This window comes from Leptinotarsa decemlineata, unplaced genomic scaffold (assembly GCF_025532065.1).
Source record: "Leptinotarsa decemlineata unplaced genomic scaffold, Ldec_3_MD MMD2_tig00000133_RagTag_RagTag, whole genome shotgun sequence".
Lineage (NCBI taxonomy): Eukaryota > Metazoa > Arthropoda > Insecta > Coleoptera > Chrysomelidae > Leptinotarsa > Leptinotarsa decemlineata.
In genome coordinates, this window is record NW_027412542.1 from 3,831,137 (window position 1) to 3,850,813 (window position 19,677).

General features: G+C 35.9%; 1 protein-coding gene across 9 annotated transcripts in view; it reads left to right on the forward strand.

The window, feature by feature from the left end:
* Grip (Glutamate receptor interacting protein) overlaps positions 1-19,677 on the forward strand; it is a 398,341-nt gene that overhangs the window by 321,177 nt on the left and 57,487 nt on the right. For 7 of the 9 annotated variants that reach the window (XM_074172568.1, XM_074172565.1, XM_074172570.1 and 4 more), the window contains 4 exons: positions 3,673-3,838; positions 8,200-8,487; positions 14,751-14,959; positions 18,136-18,258. In XM_074172568.1, coding sequence (XP_074028669.1) covers positions 3,673-3,838; positions 8,200-8,487; positions 14,751-14,959; positions 18,136-18,258 — 786 coding nt within the window. The remainder of the gene's footprint in view (positions 1-3,672; positions 3,839-8,199; positions 8,488-14,750; positions 14,960-18,135; positions 18,259-19,677) is intronic. The other 2 variants (XM_074172569.1, XM_074172571.1) reach the window with 1 other exon arrangement.

Consider the following 19,677-nt stretch of genomic DNA (forward strand, 5'->3'; position numbering starts at 1 on the left):
GTAGATATCACTCGACCTTTGATGTTTTCATTTTCTCTTCGATTTTCCAGTTCACGAATCTTTGATATGCATCTGACGGTGAACGGCTCATCTGTCAAAATTAACGAGAAATCCTCAAAGCAGAATCGCATTTTACTGACTTTTATTGAAAAATAAATTCGTATGGATAAAAAGTTCCATGTACTAGCGAAGCATTGAAACGCAAAACAGTGTGAATACAAAAAAAAAATTTATTTGCGCCAACTTGATATTTCACAAAACAATGATAATAATAATGTTAATATATCTAGATGCATTGAATGTGGATGACAATGAATGTTAGATTTTCCATCGACTGAACAGAAGTATTGACACATTTAAAATCTAAATTATATATCTATAAGAAGAAAAAATGACTGGCTGAAAGATAAATAACAGAAGTCGAATCTTTTGATACAACCAACTGTTCATCCACTTTTCCTATTTAGAAAAGGAAGTAACATTTGAAGATGAAATTAATATAAACTAACAAATGGATTAAACAAAAAGTAAGATATGAATATTATACAAGCCATAAAAAAATGATGATAAATCCGAGAAAAGAAGAAAATATTTCAAACCAAGCTAAGTATCTTCTCTTATATGGCTGTTCGGCTGTTTTCTGTTTGGTTAGAAGTCTTCATACTGCCCATGATAATAATTACACATTTTTCACAACTCACACTAGCCTGGACGAATGCATCATTCAAATTTCCATTTCAACCAGCGTTCCTTCTTTTTTTCAAGGACAAAACACAAGCACTACAGGAAAATCATCAAGGCGTACTGAGATCGGTGCCTATGCAAAAGTAGCGATTCACGTTGGATTTGAATCGCTGAAGATTAAATTCATTTGGAAAAACGTTCTCAGGAAGGTTATTCCACATGAACGCCGTTCTCCAATTGAGAGAGTTCTTAAACAGTGAAGTTCAAGGTGTTCAACGAAGAGCAGCCACAGTCCGTCGCGTAATTCTGATTATACCGCTCTTGGTGGAATCAAATTTGCCAAGTCATTCGAACACTTCCCGTGAAAGTATCTATAGAAGAGAGACAAACCCCCAACCTTTTTCCGATGTTCCAGGCTATCAACGTTGCAAGTGATGTTTGCGTCTGCAATCAGATGGATGACACTTTTCTGGATAGAATCCAGCAGCCTCAGGGTATGCTTAGGGCCGGAACTCCATATATGAGAAGAATACTCCAAAGAAGGTCTGATCTGAGCTTTATGAAACATCAAAAGTTGCTGGGGTGTGTGAATGACTTCATTCTTCGGACCTCTTCAAGTCATTCTCGATTTGCTTTTATTCCTGATTGGCTATTTTTCTTGTACTCGTCAATGCGTAGTTTCAAAGGTCTCTTCGTTTTATCGATTTGGGACTTGTCACATTTACATGGTATTCGGTAAAAGCAATTTTTGGAGACGTCTGCGTTTGGTGGCTTGGTTTTTGTGAAACTGGGATTTTGTTTCCAAATCTGAAAAAGTTCATTTTCAGAATGTGAAAATGAACTCAATGTATGCTACTCTCCTCTCTACAGAGGAATATGAGCTCGAAAATAAATACAAACTCTTTATTTCCAAATTAACAACATCAATTCAAATCTTCTGGAAAAAATGGAAATTAATGAATTCAAATATTCGCAATAGCTGATGAACGATTGAATTGATTTGAATCACTCCCTTTCGCTGAATCCGTTCTTTACAGATAATTTCACCTAGTTACCTCAGCATATATAATAGGTGTTAATCAAGGATTATATCAGCTCTTTACTGATAGTCGAATATAGCCTAGAATTAATCATCTGATAGGGCCATAGGGAAAAGCTAATGATTCTAGAATATGAAATGTTTGAATATACGAGTAGGAGTAATTTATCAGAACTGTTTCAGGAAGTTATTGTATAGCGAAACGCGTGTAGTGGATTTGTAAACTTTTCATAGTGAAAGTCGCTCACTGTATCAGTTTAAAAATGGATAAATTCCATTCAATTTTTTATTGCTTACACAAAATATAACAACTTAATAACCTGAGTCACCTCTTTCATCACACTTTGCAATTATCGCACTATTTTACTACTTCGCTTTCTTTGCTTCCGAACTTATCGAACTCTCAGAGATTCGCGAAATTCGAACGCTCGGGGTATTAGACATTCCATAGGACCTTCCGTATTATTCGCAGATCATCGCATGTACCGTGCCGCATGATTTCACGCGCGCTACGTTATCGGACTTGTCAGTGGCGGTTCCTCCACTCGATCATAATAGGCGTAAAAGCACATTATCTAAAACTGAACTCGCTGGATCTACTGAATATACAGTGAGTAAAAGTCAAATGGAATAAATTCATTATATCAGTTACTGTACATATTTTTAAAAAAATCTCGAAACACGTCAAATGTAAATTATAAATTGACACTTTCCAACGTAAAAATACTACCCCTACCTTCAATCCCCTTCAAATGACAAGTACAATAGGAAGTATAGGTTTGTGATATATCGTTTGAAAGGTATTTTGATTCTCTATTCAAAAATGCTATCGCTTTCAAGTTCAATGCAGCAATAAGGATAAAATGAATTAAAATCATGTGGTTATCGAAATTCTATAAAACGCACTCAAAAACTAAAATGTAATGCAAAACGTAATAAATGTAGAATACGAAAAAGAAATACGAATGTTCACGAAGTAGATGTTCAAAATGTTCACCGCAAACGTCTTGACAACATCCTAATCTCAAATAAAACTGCCTTCTAACATTATTTAACATATCAGGCGGGACCGACCTAATCGCAAACGTTATTCGTTCTCTTAAGTCATTCAAATCTGAAGGTTTAGTTTTTTACACATTGCTCTTTACATATCCTGATAAAAATAAATCTAATGATGAAAGATCAGGTGATAGCGCCGGCCATTTAATCGATCCCCGCCTCCCTGTCCCACATGACCAAGCTCGCGAAACTGCTTCTCTATTTTGCCTATTGTTCCTTGAGATATGGATGGTAAATTAGAAAATTTCTCATGAAATAGGCGAGCTACTTTCTGTAACCGTAACCGTAACCAATCATTTGTGAAACTGTTATTTTATGCATTTCCATTAATCAAACCATTTGTCAGAGTTGAAGTTAACGAACTTCAAACTGACAACTGACAACTAATGTTGTAACATACAAAACAAGTTTACAAGGCGTTTTAAACTAATGTTGCCAAGGAAATTATCGACAGTTTTTTAGAAGGTACCATCTAAATAAAACATTGCTATGGTCTTTGCTTACTTTTTTATTATCAATGCCTCAACATGAAATAAGTTTTAAGTATATTGTAATAAGTTTTGAGTGTATTTTATCGAATTTCGGTAACCACATGATTTTAATTTATTTCATCTCTATTGTTGCAATAAACTTGAAAGCGATAACATTTCTAAATAGAGAATGAAGAGACCTTTCAAACGATATATCACAAGCATATACTTCCATTCAACGGGGGTTGAAGGTAGGTGTAGCATTTTTCCGTTGAAGTATGTTAAATTATAATTTGAATTTGATGTTTTTCGGGATCTGTAACCGAAATAATGAATTAATTCCATTTGGCTTTTTCACACTGTATATCTTTCATCATCTTTGGCATCATCTTTGGAATAATTCGAATATTTTTGTTTCAGCTTCACAAAGTTCTTTGTGTGTAACATCGAGAGTTACAGAAGTTGTAATAGAGAGGATAGATGGTTCTCTTGGTATTACATTAAGGGGAGGATTAGTACCGGAACATCCACAACTGTCCAGACCCCTTGTCATCACACAAATTAGGCAAAATGGTCCGGCTTTCAGGTAAGAAAATCAAACTTCTCATTCCAAATCTTGCATCCCTATCATAATCAAATATTCAACTCAATCATTATGTATTCAACACAAGCGTTGCGTCTACATACCAAAACTGCAACACTCTTCTCAACGTGTTTCACAAAGTTAAATGGCGTCATCAGGTTAAAAATAACAATAACAGATTGAACCTCTCTTTTCACTTTCCTTCACACGTCAATGATTTCCTTCTGATTTCAAGAGAGTGATTCAAGAAATAGTAAACAGTAGATAGTTTGGAATGACATTATTTCTATTCATAGTTCTTGTGCAACACTTAACTGTTTACAAACTCTCGAAAGTATCCACCGTTCTCAACAATTTGAAGCAATGTTCGTTTATTTTATGGCCGTTCTTTGAAGCATAACGAGCGACATTAAACTTCTTGGTTCTACGAAATCGGATACTTATATTTATATTTCGTGTCATCTTCATAACGAGTATCAGTAACTCATCCAGACTACCCAATATATTTGTTACAATTTTCACAGCTCATTTCATGAATCCTAGACTTACTTTGGATGATATCTAAGACTTGTTGAAGTGAACATTTGTGATTCTTGGTTCATATGAATGAACAATTCAAAATGAATTTTGACTGACCATTTTTTTATATATTGTTTTTTGGCATAATCAACGCTTTGGTCTGCGTAAAAATTTTCCAAATGGGAAAACTGACAATCCACAAAATATTTCTTCATGATACAATGTGAAGTGGTTTTTATTGGACGGTATAGTATTTTCAATAAATATTGAAATTTTGGATCTAGATCTGTTATTTCAAAACAGTTATTAGATATGTGCGACGTGGGCTTACACAGAGCCAGTAGCTCCATGTCTTCAAGTTTCAGAAAACAAGAAATAAGGCAATTACTATTTTGTCATTTCAGTATACATTACTTTCTATTATTGCAGTAGTCCATGTTCCACAAAAGTCGTATTCACTACCATTCCTCAAAGTTTTCTGTCATATATTGAATTCAATCATAGAATACTTCATTCATTATTTCTGAAACTAGCATAAAATGTTTCATAGTTGTAGAAGTTATCAGGATTCATTCAGTTTCTTTATTGGTCGTTTATTATTGGGGTTCTGAATGAGATCTAAACGGTTTCTCTTTTCTTCTTCTGTAGTTAGTGCGTAAAAGTGCTTACTAGGCGTGTAGCTAGCTGTTTTTGCTGAGTAATATAATAAGTTCAAACCATTAACTATTGGATTGGATTCTGGCTGCCTTGAATACTAGTGATGCTATCAAAGCTTCACGAATCATTTAATTATATTCACATAATTTTTAGGCATTTGGAGACATACAATGTTGATATATTTGATCTCTGAATGCTATTAACGGAAAAGCAGATTTTAAAACAGATTTTTTTTATTCAGGTTAGGGACTCACCCATATCTGATTTCCAAAGCTTCAATGATTCCTGCATCGTCTTCTGGATACTCACTGAAATTTTCAGAAGGAGATTGAAACTTGTCTTCGGAAACGCAAAACCACAGAAGTGGCCATTTATTTCTGTTGCCTCAAACTGACTCTATACACAACTTATAGTGATTGTTCATTGAAGATTATACAGTACATTTCTTTAATTTCCCCCCCTTTAATTTTTTGAACGGGTCAACTCAAAAAATTAAAATTTTGGATTATGAAATTAATAATAATAATAATAAATATGCTTTATTGTCCAAAGAAAAGTTCTTATTGACAAAGCTTTGGTGAACATTTTGAAAAATAAAAAACATTGTCAAGTGCATGAAATCAGAATATAAGCTAGTAGATTGATGAAAATATCTAGAGTCCTACCATAAATATAAAAATAAAAAGTTTTAAAGTCGCATTTTCTGAAAAACATTGGAATATATACAATATAAATGCAACATAAACAAATATAAACAAAATAATATATCTATATGAATATATACACACATACATATACAAACTTAAAAATAATTAAAAAAATAATAATGTATCGATAGAAATGTGTATAAAATATGATTAGAAGGTATCGTCATAAAATTCTTGCAATCTATTATAGGGCCTCTGGCTAAGAAAATCCTTTGTAGATTTTCGAAATTCAGTACAGAGTACTACGCATTTTAGGTAGTTTGGAAGATGATTATACATCTTGAGACCATTATAAAATATAGAATTTTTAATTGAAGTAGTGTTAGGTATGGAAAGACTTAAATTTAGGGTCTGGCGTGTGTGTAATGAGAAACAATAGAGGGAAGTTCTGTTCTATGTTTATGCACTAAACAAACTGTTTCTAAAATGAATAGAGCATACAGTGATAAAATTTTATTTGTTACAAACAAAGGCCTATAAGAATCTCGCCGCCTGGCTCTACAGAGAAATCTTAATGACCTTTTCTGCAGAATGAAAATCGACTCGAGTCGAGTTTGATTACTTACCCCCCAGAAAGGTATCCCATATCTTAGATGTGATTCTACTAATGAATAATAAACAGTTTTAGCTGCAGTTATTCCTAGTTCGTTAGAAGTTATTTTCACAGCATAACATCCAGATGAAAGTTTTTTGTTAAGAGATATTATGTGGTCACCAAATTTCAATTTATTATCAATTAATAACCCAAGAAATTTGTTGCATGATGTGTTCTCAATCACATTCGAATTCGACGCTAGAGGAATATTATCAAGAATGCAATTAAAGGATAAAACTTTAGTTTTTGAGACATTGAAAGCTAATAAATTTGCCTCAAACCAATCTGAAAGTTTGGAAATATCAGAGCAAATGGCATTATATAGATCATTTGTGTTAGTATTGCGCCATAATATTGTAGTGTCGTCGGCGAATAAAGTAAATTTACCCTCAATATCAATGGTAGTCAAGTCAAATAGGGTAGGCCCCAGTACTGATCCTTGTGGAATTCCGTTAGATATGTTAGAAACATCAGATACGGTAATGCATGAATACTTTATTTTTAAGTGAATTTGACAGATGAAACTTTCAAGATGGCGAATGGGCGCCATCTGGGAAAAAAATTGAATGGAAAGGGGGGTCTTGTATCTTTTTGAAGCTCCTGACAAATGCTTCACAATCCTAGAATATAATGTTAATATCTTCAACTACTACACAATGACGGAACTTTTGATAATTGCCTGGATACATTGACATTAAACTACATAATATGAGGTAATAAGCTTGAGTTCAGTTCAGAAGATGCTCGAAATGGTTGCCTTGAACTTCTTGACATATGAACAGCCTATCCAATATTTCACGCCGTACATTTTTGAACACAGTAACGTCAATATCTCCACAAATATTTATTATTCTCTAAAGCAAGTTTAGATTCGTACACCTTCTGCTTCAAATAACCCCATAAAAAAAGTTCAAAAGTGTCAAATCGGGCGAGTGGGCTGGCTGTTCTGTAGGACCTCGACGGCCAATCTAACGACCGGGAAAAGTAGTCCTACAATATGGTTTCCCAATATTCCTACCCGAACGTTAATTTTTTATGGATATTGGTTATGAGATTCCCGGAAAACGTGAGGGTTGTTGTCACTCCAATAACGGCAATTTTGTCTGTGAACATTGCCGTTTGAAAAAAATGTACATTCATCACTAAAACAAATATTGTGGAGATAAGTAGGATGCCTTGCAATGGTTTCCGTCATGATTTCGCAGAATTCTGTTCTTCGATCAGAGTCATCTTCAGTTGATTGGTGTACCATTTTAATTTTGTATGGAGGATGTCTATTCCTCTTCAGAAGTCCCCACACAGTAGAAGGAGACACCTCACAAACATTCGCGACGGAATAAGTAGACAGTTCAGGATTTACTACCATCTCACCAATTATTTGCACTTGCTGTTCTTCCGGAATGGACGGATGAACTGGTGGCTTTTTGTTATGTACACTAAGTACCGGTAGTTGTGAATTTGAATACAAGTTCTCTCAAATATTTTCTACAGATAGGATGATTCGGAAAACATTCATTGAAAATCCTTTCGGTCTCGTGAAAGTTACGCTTCGCACCGAAAATAAAAATCGCTTCAATTTTTTCTTCCAATGAACTAGAATTGACCATTTCAGAAATTGTTGACGTGGTACCTTTCTACTAGTAAAACCTAAAACTAAATGAGAATATTCTAACTGAACAATAATGTTCATTGTTGTACTGAATTTTTTTGTCGTTTTTATAAACAAAAAATAACTTAACAAACCTTACCGAGTTGTTGGAATTGCCATAAGGCAGATGAAAGGAATATTTCTGGAAATATCGATATTTTCCTTTTATCTACTCGTCCGTAGATGAAAGTTGGCTAATTTACATAAAACAAAAAAAATCACAGTAGTTTTGTTTCAGAACTGGCATGATCAGAGTTGGAGATCGGCTGTTGAAAGTTGACCACTACTCTCTAGTCAACAAAACCCTTCTAGAAGCTCAACAAATCCTCAAGGACAACACGCAGTCCAGTACCCACGGCATAATTCTCACCACGCTCACCATAGAATATGACGTAAGCATCATGGAATCGGTCAAGTATGCCAATGGACCACTGCTTCTAGAGATCGATAGGCAAATGGAAGAAGAATTCGGATTGGTTTTGACAAACTGTTGCGACATGGAATCTGAGGATATCATAACGGCAGGGTGAGTTAATATTATTATTCTTCGAGTTGCAAATAAAACTTCAATATCATGATTATTAACATTTCGCTAGGCAGAATTATTACCATAGAAATGAATGCTGGAGTATCGTTACCCGATATGTTTAAGATTATTTAAGTTTATCGCCAAAATATGACATTCAAACACCTTCACAGAATCAAGGTTACAGACACACGACCCCTCAACATCAATTTGATTGCCCGATGAGTGACTCTTCTGTAAGGTATTTTTGGTATCGTCGTAAAGACTAATGACAGCCCCCCCATGCCCCCTCCCAGGTTGAGTGCCCTGAATTGAAATCTTCCCCACACGGTTACTGTGTGCAGAACATTCCATCTCGCCCATCCACCCCCGCTCCTCCAGAGCGGTCTCAAACTTACTGATGGGCACTTCAGCAAGATTGACATCTGACCTACTGCAGTCGAAAGCCAGCCTTTAGGTGCTTTTACTTTCTCATCTGGTATTTTATCAATCGTTGCTTCAGTTGAATGTAATGAGACCCCCAAAAACTAACCGGAGACGAGGGTCTTCAGAATGCGAGCAAGTGTTACCCAGTGAATCTGAAAAAGAAATGAATTTGAAATCTGGTTAAGAAGTTTCTATACTTACCGGAGCCGCCTGAAAGCGACTATCGGGGGTGGTTTCTGATTCTGCTTGGTTGGCCTCTTGTGTTTGTCTCTTTCTCGGAATCTTGTGTCTTACCTGTTGAGTGCTTCGTGTAGATCGCGCAGCGCTGGGCTGTTGTGTGATCGCACTCTTTCGAATACGTTTTCTGCGTATTCTCTCATATTCGCTTCTAAGTAGTGGATGTTCAGGTCCAGATCCTGGTATATGTGTCTATTTGGTATGCATCTCGAAGCGTTTACGGCGGCTCGCACGCAACCGTTACTGAACGTCTGGATACTGCGTCTGTATGTTGCTGCACACTGGCCCCAGGCCGTGCAGGCATACAGGATGATTGGGCGTAGTACGGTCTTGATTAGCAGCAGTTTTACGTGAAGTCCCATGTTGCTTCTGCGATCTATAGTTGAATATAGGTTTGGTGTGGCGGCTCTCGCCAGCCCTATTCTTTGCCGTACATGTGTCCTGAACGTTAGTCTTCTGTCGAGTGTGACTCCCAGGTATTTCGCTTCGTTGGTCCACTTAATCTCTTGCCTGACTCTTGTTAGGGTTTATGCTGATCTTCCAAAAGTTGGCCCATTCCTCTAATCTGTCCGCCTGCCGTTGCAAGTATCTGATAACTTGCATATGGCGAGTAGAGCTGTGTCGTTTGCTTAGAGTGACAACTTGTTAAAGTTGTTCTCAGGCTTGGGTACTTCAGGTGCTTCATTTGAAAACGGTTTATTGCTTAATTATATTTTTCAACAAACTGTCAGCTCGATTATTAATTATAATGTTTGAGACCAATTTTGTGAATGGAAATAATTCAAAAACAATTGCAAAGTAATGAACTTGCCCTCTGTGTTTATTGCCCAACAAGATGATTCAAAGATGATTCATGATCAGCTCATACTTTGTTCAACAATTCCAAAGCACACAGGTAGTTTATGGATAATTCAAAGTTTCATACATTTCTCGAGCAAGTTCACAAATGTTTATAATTCCCTCAGTTAGAATAGCGTATTATGCCATTTTGAGTTTTACTTTCTCAATATTATATTTTTGGAATATTGTTTAATATCAGTATGTGGAGTATACATTTTTTTCTGGTTCACATTGTCGATCGCTTCACGAGTATAGAAGTTAGCTCCCCCGTGCGGATTCATTCAAATCATGTTCTCGTGTTAGATAAGTATTTCAATTAGGTGTTGAAATATTCGTTGAATGAGTTGTATGATACTGAAAGTGTCTGATATCATTTGGACTGTGTCCTTGGTAATTCAACTTAGCGTAATAAAATGCTTGAAAAATGATTCTTCATTCAGTATTGTCGTTATTTTCACCACTGCAGCTAATATCCTCATCTCAATTTGGATGAGTCGTGGGGTAGCTCGTATTCATCGAAGATTCATAGGCAATTTTGATGGATTATGCTGTTATTAGTGTAATGGGATGAAATAAAAAGATGTAGTCTTACCAGGATCACCCTGGGCGACTCTGGGAAGCTGGCGCAGAAGAAATATCTGGCGATGACCAGGAAAAACCTACGGTTAACAGTAGGATTTCTGACTGGCCACTTTCAACTAAGAAAACACCTCCATGATATTGGGCTGGTAGACACACTTCTACGCAAGATGTGTGAACAGGAAGATGAGACTGTCAGGCATGTCCTATGCGAGTGCCCGGAGTTATCGTCAATGAGAAAGTGTGTGTTTGGCGAGTCTTGGCCTACACCTGCCGATATAAAGGAGATGTCTCCTAATGGCCTGTCCACCTTCCTGGAAAGGACAGGATGGACGATGACCTAGGGAGACAACTCCTTAGGAGGATGTAGAATGGATCACATGTGCTGTAAGCCTACACTCACCCTCCCTACTCTACAGATACAGATACAGGTAGTATAATAGAAATCATGGTATAGCAATTTGATGTTCTTAGAGTCCTCTCAGTTTCTGCGCTGAATCCAGTCGGATATTTTTTTTTTTCGTTCAACAGAAGCATACACAATGTAGCCATAATCTATAGTGAATCCTATCTACGATTTATACTGCAATAGCAATGTTGAACCTTCTGCTCCTCATTGTTCATGAGTAAAATTGTTTGAGCAAGTTAATTCTCTTTTGAAATAATAACAAAGTAACTTCCAATGTAACTTTTTGTCAAACGTTATCCATGAAATTTGGATATGGAATACGAATGATAAATTTCTCTTGTTCACCTCCATGGTTATGTGATTTTTTTCGCAGAAATAAAGCAATTTGTTCTGCATAAATACTAATGTATTTCCATCATAACCCCATTGTTTTATTTTGTTCAAAATATGATAACGCGAAGCAGTCGCGAGAGTTTCATTGATAAAATCCACAGGTGGATGTGTGTGATCTGAAACTCGATTTCAGATGATTTTTGCTTGAAGGGCACATATCAGGCGTTTATTTACTATGTATTTAAGTAATTTGCATATCATGTACATGAAGCTTATTGGTCAATAAGATTTTATTTAAAGAGGTTGGTCTGTTGGGAATGTTTTCATATCGCAAGTAAGTGTTGGATTTCCAGAACTTTTCGAGCATGTTTATCGGCCAGTTCGTTGCCAGGAAGTTAAGAGAGTCAGTATTTATCAAGAATACTTCTCCAGGTACAGTTTTAATGAAGCATAAGGCTTTATGAATGGCATATAATTCTTCAGTGAGAATGATGACTGATTCATGTAGTCGAATATGTGTTGAATTTTTGTTTTTGTATCTGTACTTGCCTAATACTTTCTGCCAAGCTTTATGATGTTATATGTGTTTTAGTTGAAAGTGATCCTCTTATGGGAGATTCAATTATTTTGTGATTCAAAAATGGTGGTTGGCCATCAATTCATTCCTTTTGGTAGTCAAAGAGAAAAAATATAGTTAGCAGTCGTGCTATCGAGGTAGTAGAATCGGTTTGGTTTCGGTCTTTATTTATTTATTTTCTTCATTATCAAATCAAATTCAATGAATTGGATAGTATTGCGCTAAACAGTGACTCAATTTACACAACGGGATAATAGAGGACGATTTTTATGTTTGCAAGATGTTAGCTGTTTCGAAAGCTAAAATTTTCGGTAGTAATTTGAAAACAACTGACCTTCACTCAAGCACCAAGAAAAAATCGTTACATGCAAAGGAGTAACATCTACCTGAATTCATTCAATTTTAGATAATACATTCTAAAACACGAACTAAATATCAATATCAGTGAAAATATTGTGAATTACATGTCCTTATTCCTAAGTGAGAGGCATAAGACCTGGTTACTATGCTATCACCACTCACCAGGTACCTTCAATAAACAATATAAAAAAATTCATGAATACGATAAAATAAAATATCTCAAAGTTAAGGCTGATCTGACTCCCCTTGAAATTTACTCCTAAGTGTGGTACAAAAAAGTTTGTGAGTAAAAATCCTCCGGTATTGATGAAATTCCTGGTCATGTTATTAAAAAGGTTGCCAATGTGATTTCTGAGCCTTTGGCTCGTATAATAGTTAACTCCACTTTCATTGAGGGGAGGTTTACTGATATACCGAAAATGTCAAAGGATTTGCCAATATACAAAAATAAGGGCTCTTGATCTGACTGGGCATCTTACAGGCATATATCGCTACTTAGTCAGTTTTCTAAGATTATTGAATACTGTTTCTATCAAAGATTATATGATTACTTTGAATCATTCAGATTATTTTCTTCTAGTCTGAATGCCTATCAAATAAATAAATCTACAGTTGGTGCAATTGATCAACTCATTAAACATGCACTGGAAATCTTGGAAAACAAACAGCAGACTTCAGGATTATTTTTTGATTTGAACAAAGCCTTCGACCTCGTTGACCATGACATTCCGTTACACAAATTGCAGTTTTATGGTATACGTGGCTGTGAGAGAAGAAGCAACGAGGTTAGGAAATTTTTTAAAATAATCACCATAGAAATTTTTAGATGATTATATTTTCCACTATCATGATATCTCATTTCCTGTAATAAACTGTAAAAATGTCTTATTATTTCATGCGGACATAGCTTCATTTCCTCTTTATAATGAGGAAAGCATTGAATTCGAACTGTTTCCGACAACTTTCCGGTGGCTTGTAAATAGTTATCTAATTATTTGCACCTTATCGCAGTTGAACATTTTGAGTCTAGTTACAAATGTCACAGTTCTCTTACTTTTATCATCATACAAGAGATTCGAATATTGACAGTTATTCAAAATTCGGAACAGAAAGCATTTTTGTTCACATTCACATGAACTGCTCTGTTGTTTCTGTAGCCTGCTGAAACTACCTTAACTCATACATTCCTACCAAAATTGAACTACAATTCTTTGTTTCGATTCGACACATTATTTCTTCAATTAGATTGAATTCATGACGAAGCAAATGACGAACTCAAGTACCATACGTTTCGTCTGCTGCTGCGCTAGACATCATCAGTAGTATATGTGTTGACTGCGGAGACTGCGAAGTATCAGCAAGGACCCGGATTTTATTCTCTTCCGGCTTTCACGGCCGGAGTCATGATACGGGGTCTTTCATTAAGCTCTTCCTTTCTTTAAATTCAAATAAAACAAAGTTTGTGTGAGATATCATCGACATTTTTTATTCGTTCGTTTTGATGACATCATGTGTGGAATATAATTTCGTTTAAATTACCGCCACGGCTTCTCTGGGTGAAGCGCATTCGAAACGTTCAATTTCCATGAATCTGGTGCATAAATCAGGCTGAATTAAATCGATGCCATGGATTTTGTCGGCTTTGAGAATCGCTGTGATTTGTGACTTATTCGCATACAGCTTCGACTTGAGAAAAATCCACATGAAAAAGTCTAACAGGGTCAAATCGCACAAATCGCTCGTGCAGAATATCCAATAAGGCATGAGCTGTGGCATGTCCTGTTGAAACCACATGTTGTTGGTGTCCAGATCATCCAATTCATGCCTATAGTGATCGCCGTTGACAGTAATGGCCTGGCCAACTTCGTTATCGGAAAAATATAGACCTATGACGCCACCAGCCAAAATCCACACCAAACAGTGACTTTTTTGGGATGCATTGGATGCTCTTGGATCCCATGTGAATTGGCATCGTCCCAAATTGAACAATTTCATTTGTTCACGTACCCATTCATCCAGAAATGGGCCTCATTACTGAAGATGATTTTTCGATGAAATTTAGGGTCAGTTGCCAACTGCTCCAGAGTCCATTCAGTGTGTCTATGGTCGTTTTCCTTCAGTTCCTGGGTCAGTTGAATTTTGCACACTCTCACAGACAGCAACAATGTTTTCGGCAGATCTCGCGTTTTGTCGACGTACGTTAGAACGCGCAGTTCGTTGCTAGAACAGATCACATATTTTGATAAAACAATTTTATTATTTGCGCGTGTTGTTGAATGGCTATATCCGTCCATATTGATTTGACAAAACAGACTGTATGAATGACAAATAATTTGACAGCTATGACTAGTCCCTGTTGGAAGACCCTATATTAAAGAAAATGACGGCCACATAGCTCTTCCATATATGCAACTAAAATATCTTCCAAATACTGAATATTTGTTATAGATAGATTCAATTGAATTTTCATCGTTTTGGATAATTTCATGTATTGTTTTTCAGATTTTATGTGGAAAACATCATACCAGCAAGTACAGCAGACAGATGTGGGGCTCTGTCTGTCGGAGACCAACTTCTGGCTATTGATGATCTCATTTTGGAAGGATGGCCAGGAAATCCGCAAGATGCGGAAAAATTGTTGAGACGAGCGACTAAATTGCAAATTTTACCTTCCCATATCATTAGACGATCGACTTCAAGGAACAACTACGGTAAATAAGTATAAAAATAATATGCCTTGTTCTTGTATCGGTGTCATTATTTTCATCATGAAGTCAAACATTTTCTACTATTATTTTTCCATTTTCACCAAGTAGGGATAAGTAGACTGCATCTTCTGAAGACGCCAATTTAATTGGGTAAAGCACGTCAAAAATAGGGTCCTGGTGTTCGGAAATACAAATTATTTTGAAGTCATTCCACAGCAGATGTTCCAGTTTTACTTTTATCACTGTGGAACATGAATAATGTTCAACTCTTTATCCGATACAAGGGGTTCTCAAGTGGGGTTCTATTTCTCAAATTTGACGTACCTTGGTTGAACGTAAAACAGTTGAGTTAAAGGTTATCCATTAATCGAGATCAAATAAAGGAATGTCGTTTGTTTCGGTATTGTTTAGTTTCCTTCTGAACTTGCACTAAGCAGTGTTGTTCCTGCTCGAAAAAAAAATAGTGACAGATTATGCCGAAAAAAGTAACATTTGCCAAAAAATTGTAACATTGTTTGAAGGTGGTTGACAATGTTTCATGGTGAATTTCATTAGTTCGGACTTCCATTATCTAATATGTTATAAAACGACTCAACCTCTGACCGAAGCACTAAACTCTTACGAAGATTTGAAATAGATGAACACTTTAATCTAGCAGACCACTATTATAATCTTCATTGTTCGCTGTGGTTCTGGCATTAAATCTGGTCATTATTACGCATTGGTCAAAGACGAAACGGACTGGTTTAGGTTTAATGATAGTCGTGTCACTAAATGTTCTGGCGATGTCTTGAATTTATTGGAGCCTCTGGAGACACCCTGCATTTTGATTTATGAAAAGACATTGGCAGATCAAGATCTTCAGATGATGTGGTGCTGCAGGTTTTTCCAGGTTTTCCTGCAGCTGAAAAAGCAAATGTGTCACTGAAATCAATGAAGTCGCCCCGGAGCGGCAATTATTTTTTTGCTGTTTCATAATTTTATGATTTCTTCTTCAATATATAAAATTCACCAAAAATGATAAAATGATTTGAAATCTCTGAAAAAAGCAATAAAATTGAAGTAAATAGCTGAATAATATAACAATTATATTACTTTCACAATGAAGAATTACCATTCTTAGACGTATTGGTGAAGAGGACTAACACTCTGTGGGAAACATCTGTATACCCACTCACACGGGACAGTATCTGAACCACGAATCCAACCATCATCATTCGACAAGAGAGGAATCATTAAGACCCTATAAGACCGTACTTTCGGGCTCTGTAATATGAAAGAAGGTATCGAGAAAGGACTAGGCATCATCAAAAATGATCTTCAACTGATTGGTTACCTCAAAGTTATGGTGGAACAGACTGACTAACAGACAGCAAGAGCCTCGCAAGAAAGAGAAGCCGTCACAACCTGTACTTGCACTTTTCTATATCAAAGGATTGTCAGAAGGGATAAGAAGAACTGGGTCCAAGTACAACATCAGAACCTGCTTCAGATCCAGAAATACTATCCGTAGCAGCCTTACGAAAATCAAGCCTTCAAAAGCAGACTGCGATTCCACGAATTACATTATATGCAGTGAAACTAAGAGGCCATTGAAAGTCCGCATTGTCGATCACAAGAAAGACACACAGCGAGACGAAACCAGCAAATCGGGAATAGCAGAGCATGTTTGGACTTATCAACATAACATCGAGTAGTCCCAAGCTGAAATCATTCACAGGGAGGAACACTGGTTTAGAAAAAAATTCAAAGAATCCGCATTTATGTTGTCCAACAACGCATTACGCCAAGTTAACATAAAAATACGCAACATAACCAAGCGAAAAACGTTCAACTCTCGCCAAACGGCCAGCTCCCGCTAAACCGGTGAAGCGGAAAGAGAGAAGAGGGGATAGCTGAAAGCACTCGAATGCCCTATGAAAAGTCATCTCTCGGAGGAATGAGTTCAGTCATCACCAGAAGACGGTTGTGAATACTAACAATCGAAACGTCGTGAAGTAACTTATCATGAAATCTTTTGATTTTTATTTTTTTATTGTTCAATTTTCATTTTATCGTTATTTCATGTCAGTGTTTTTTTTATCTTGATATAATTGTTATTTTCAGCCATTCACTTCAAATTTATCATTTTATATCATCCCGCGTGCATTCACTAGCTGATTCATCATTTAAAATGATAGTTGGCTACCAAAACTGACAGGTGACGTATGAAAATGCCCCCCAATCGTCTTTTTTGATACGTTAACTCACAGTTATGAACGTCAAGGGTCAGTTTTCATACATCACTTGTCGGTTCGGATGCGTAAACTATCAGTTGAAAGTTTCTCAAAATTCAACAAAATAAGTAAAAACGTGACTTCGTAATTTTGAACGTCAAGAAGAACGCCGGAAACAACACTGGATTGCAGTGATCACCTTGTATCCTGCTGGAAGGAAACGCGAAAGCCAGTGCGGATACAGTATTTTCCGGAGACTTGGGTACTGGGGTTGGGTACTTAGGAGCTCTCCAAGTTCATTATCTTTTTGATTGCATTATAAGATTGTCTTGACAAGACAATCCTTAGCCAGTGCTGTTACAGTATTTTCAGGAGACTTAGGTACTGGGGTTGGGTACTTGAAATAGCTAACATTAGGAGCCTTCCAACTTCATTATGATATCTTTTTGATTGCGTTATTAGATACCTAATTTGTATCCGCCAGTTGTCTTTAGAAATCCTTGTAATCTTCTAAACTGCTTCTTGATAAGACAATCCTTTCCCCAAGTTTTTTCAGTTCTCATATCTGCTCAAGTATAATGCAAATGAACTGGGTTAGGAGATTTTGAATCCTAATCCATGAACCTCTCAGTAACTATTAATTCATCTTCCTGTAGTCTATTAGTAGAGTATGTACGGTAATATTCAGGTAACTTAGTTCCACGTTGGGTTTCTAATAAATCTTATAGCCATTCTACATTTCATAGGCGTGGAACGTTATATTCAGAATTGGCCCTAAAGCTAGATGTGAATGTTGCTCTTGCTATCCTCAGACAGTAATTTCAAAGTTTTCAACTTGAATTACGTTGATATCAATAAGAGAGAGGTGAGTATTAATTTCAGCACCGTTTGATATAACCACCAGATCATCTCTTCATAAGACATCAACATCGAAAATCAACTAGTAATTAATAATGATTTCAGGTCAATACTCTGCTGTTCCAGGCATCACCGATTTCAGTACCATCAACTCCAAACGTTCCAGGACTAACCGCAATCGGATGAATAGACAGAGTACCATAAATAAATCATATGATAACGATGGTGGTGAGTACAGTTTTCGAGTCATTCTTTGAAAATATAGCTTATATTTTAATTCAATAATTATCAAAAAATAGTGAAAAAAAAATTATAATAATTGTGATTAGGTACTCAAAATAAAATCAATGATATATATGAAAGTTTCAAATTGAAATGGGTAAATTATTAAGAGAATTTTTCGGAAAAAAGTTTTGTTTTTCTGCTTCTCTTTTATTTTTTCCCAAGTAGGTAGGTACCTTCGAATGTGAACTTTCTGAAATTATTATGATTATCTGGATATTAACATTTGAAGTTGAGATATCGGTTTGGTGAATAGCGAAAAATTAAGTAGCCACCAACTTTCATAAAAATATCGAAAGATATTGTGGTGGATATTGTTACATTTTTCATGTGGATTTGAGAATAGTTCACTGTTACACTGTTACACTGACAATACGACACAAACACTTCAAACTAATTCTCAAATGTTTATCGCCTTATTGGATCACTTCGTACCACATTTTCAACTAGACTTTTTTTATCTGCCTGTTTGTACTATTTATATGTCGTAATCAAAGTATTTGGAAGCCGTTAGGGAAGTCTCGACGTGACATCTAGATCGATCGAGATGCGCAAGTCGAGTTTAGCGCGACCCTGACCAAGTTACAGTTCATTGACGAAGACCAGCGGCGGCTGGCGTTATTTTGTTTCAGGGGATAATTCACAAAAATATCAATTCAGTTGAACTATTTATGTGAGGCGGAATTGAACGAGAATGAAATGAAGGGAATTAGACGTAGGTTATAATAACACTTACCAAGTTTCTCCAGAAGCGTATAAACTGAAAAGCTCTTCAACGGAAATTATAGCAAACAAAATAAATAACGAAGCGGCATACATCATGTGAGAGTATGTAAACTAAAAATTGTGAAGAATTTCATAAGTTTTGAACAATGAGCTCATCCATCAGCAAATTATAGAATACTTCACATCATACATTCAGAGTGTAAGTTGCGGAAAAATCTATATTGGTGATGTAGCTACATACAGAATTCAAAGTGATGGGCAATACAATCAAAATGAAGGATGTATAGTTTATTCTGAAGATATTTATATAGTTATGATATAAAAAAAAATATTGAATTTTCTTCAATTAAACTCTCCTCAAAATTAGACTCTGAACATACATAATGTGAGGGTATGTAAACTGAAAATTATGAAGAATTTCATTAGTTCGGATTTCTATTGTCTGAAATCCCTATAAGAACTAATAAAAAAGGAGAATTAAAAAAAATAGCTGAAAATGACAATTATATTGAGCAGGAAAACCTCAAATGAAATAACGGTGAAATAAAATACAAGTAAAAATAGAACAAAAATAAAAAGTAAAGAGATTCCAAGCCAAGTTAATTCACGACGTTTCGACTGTTAGTATCCACAATCGTC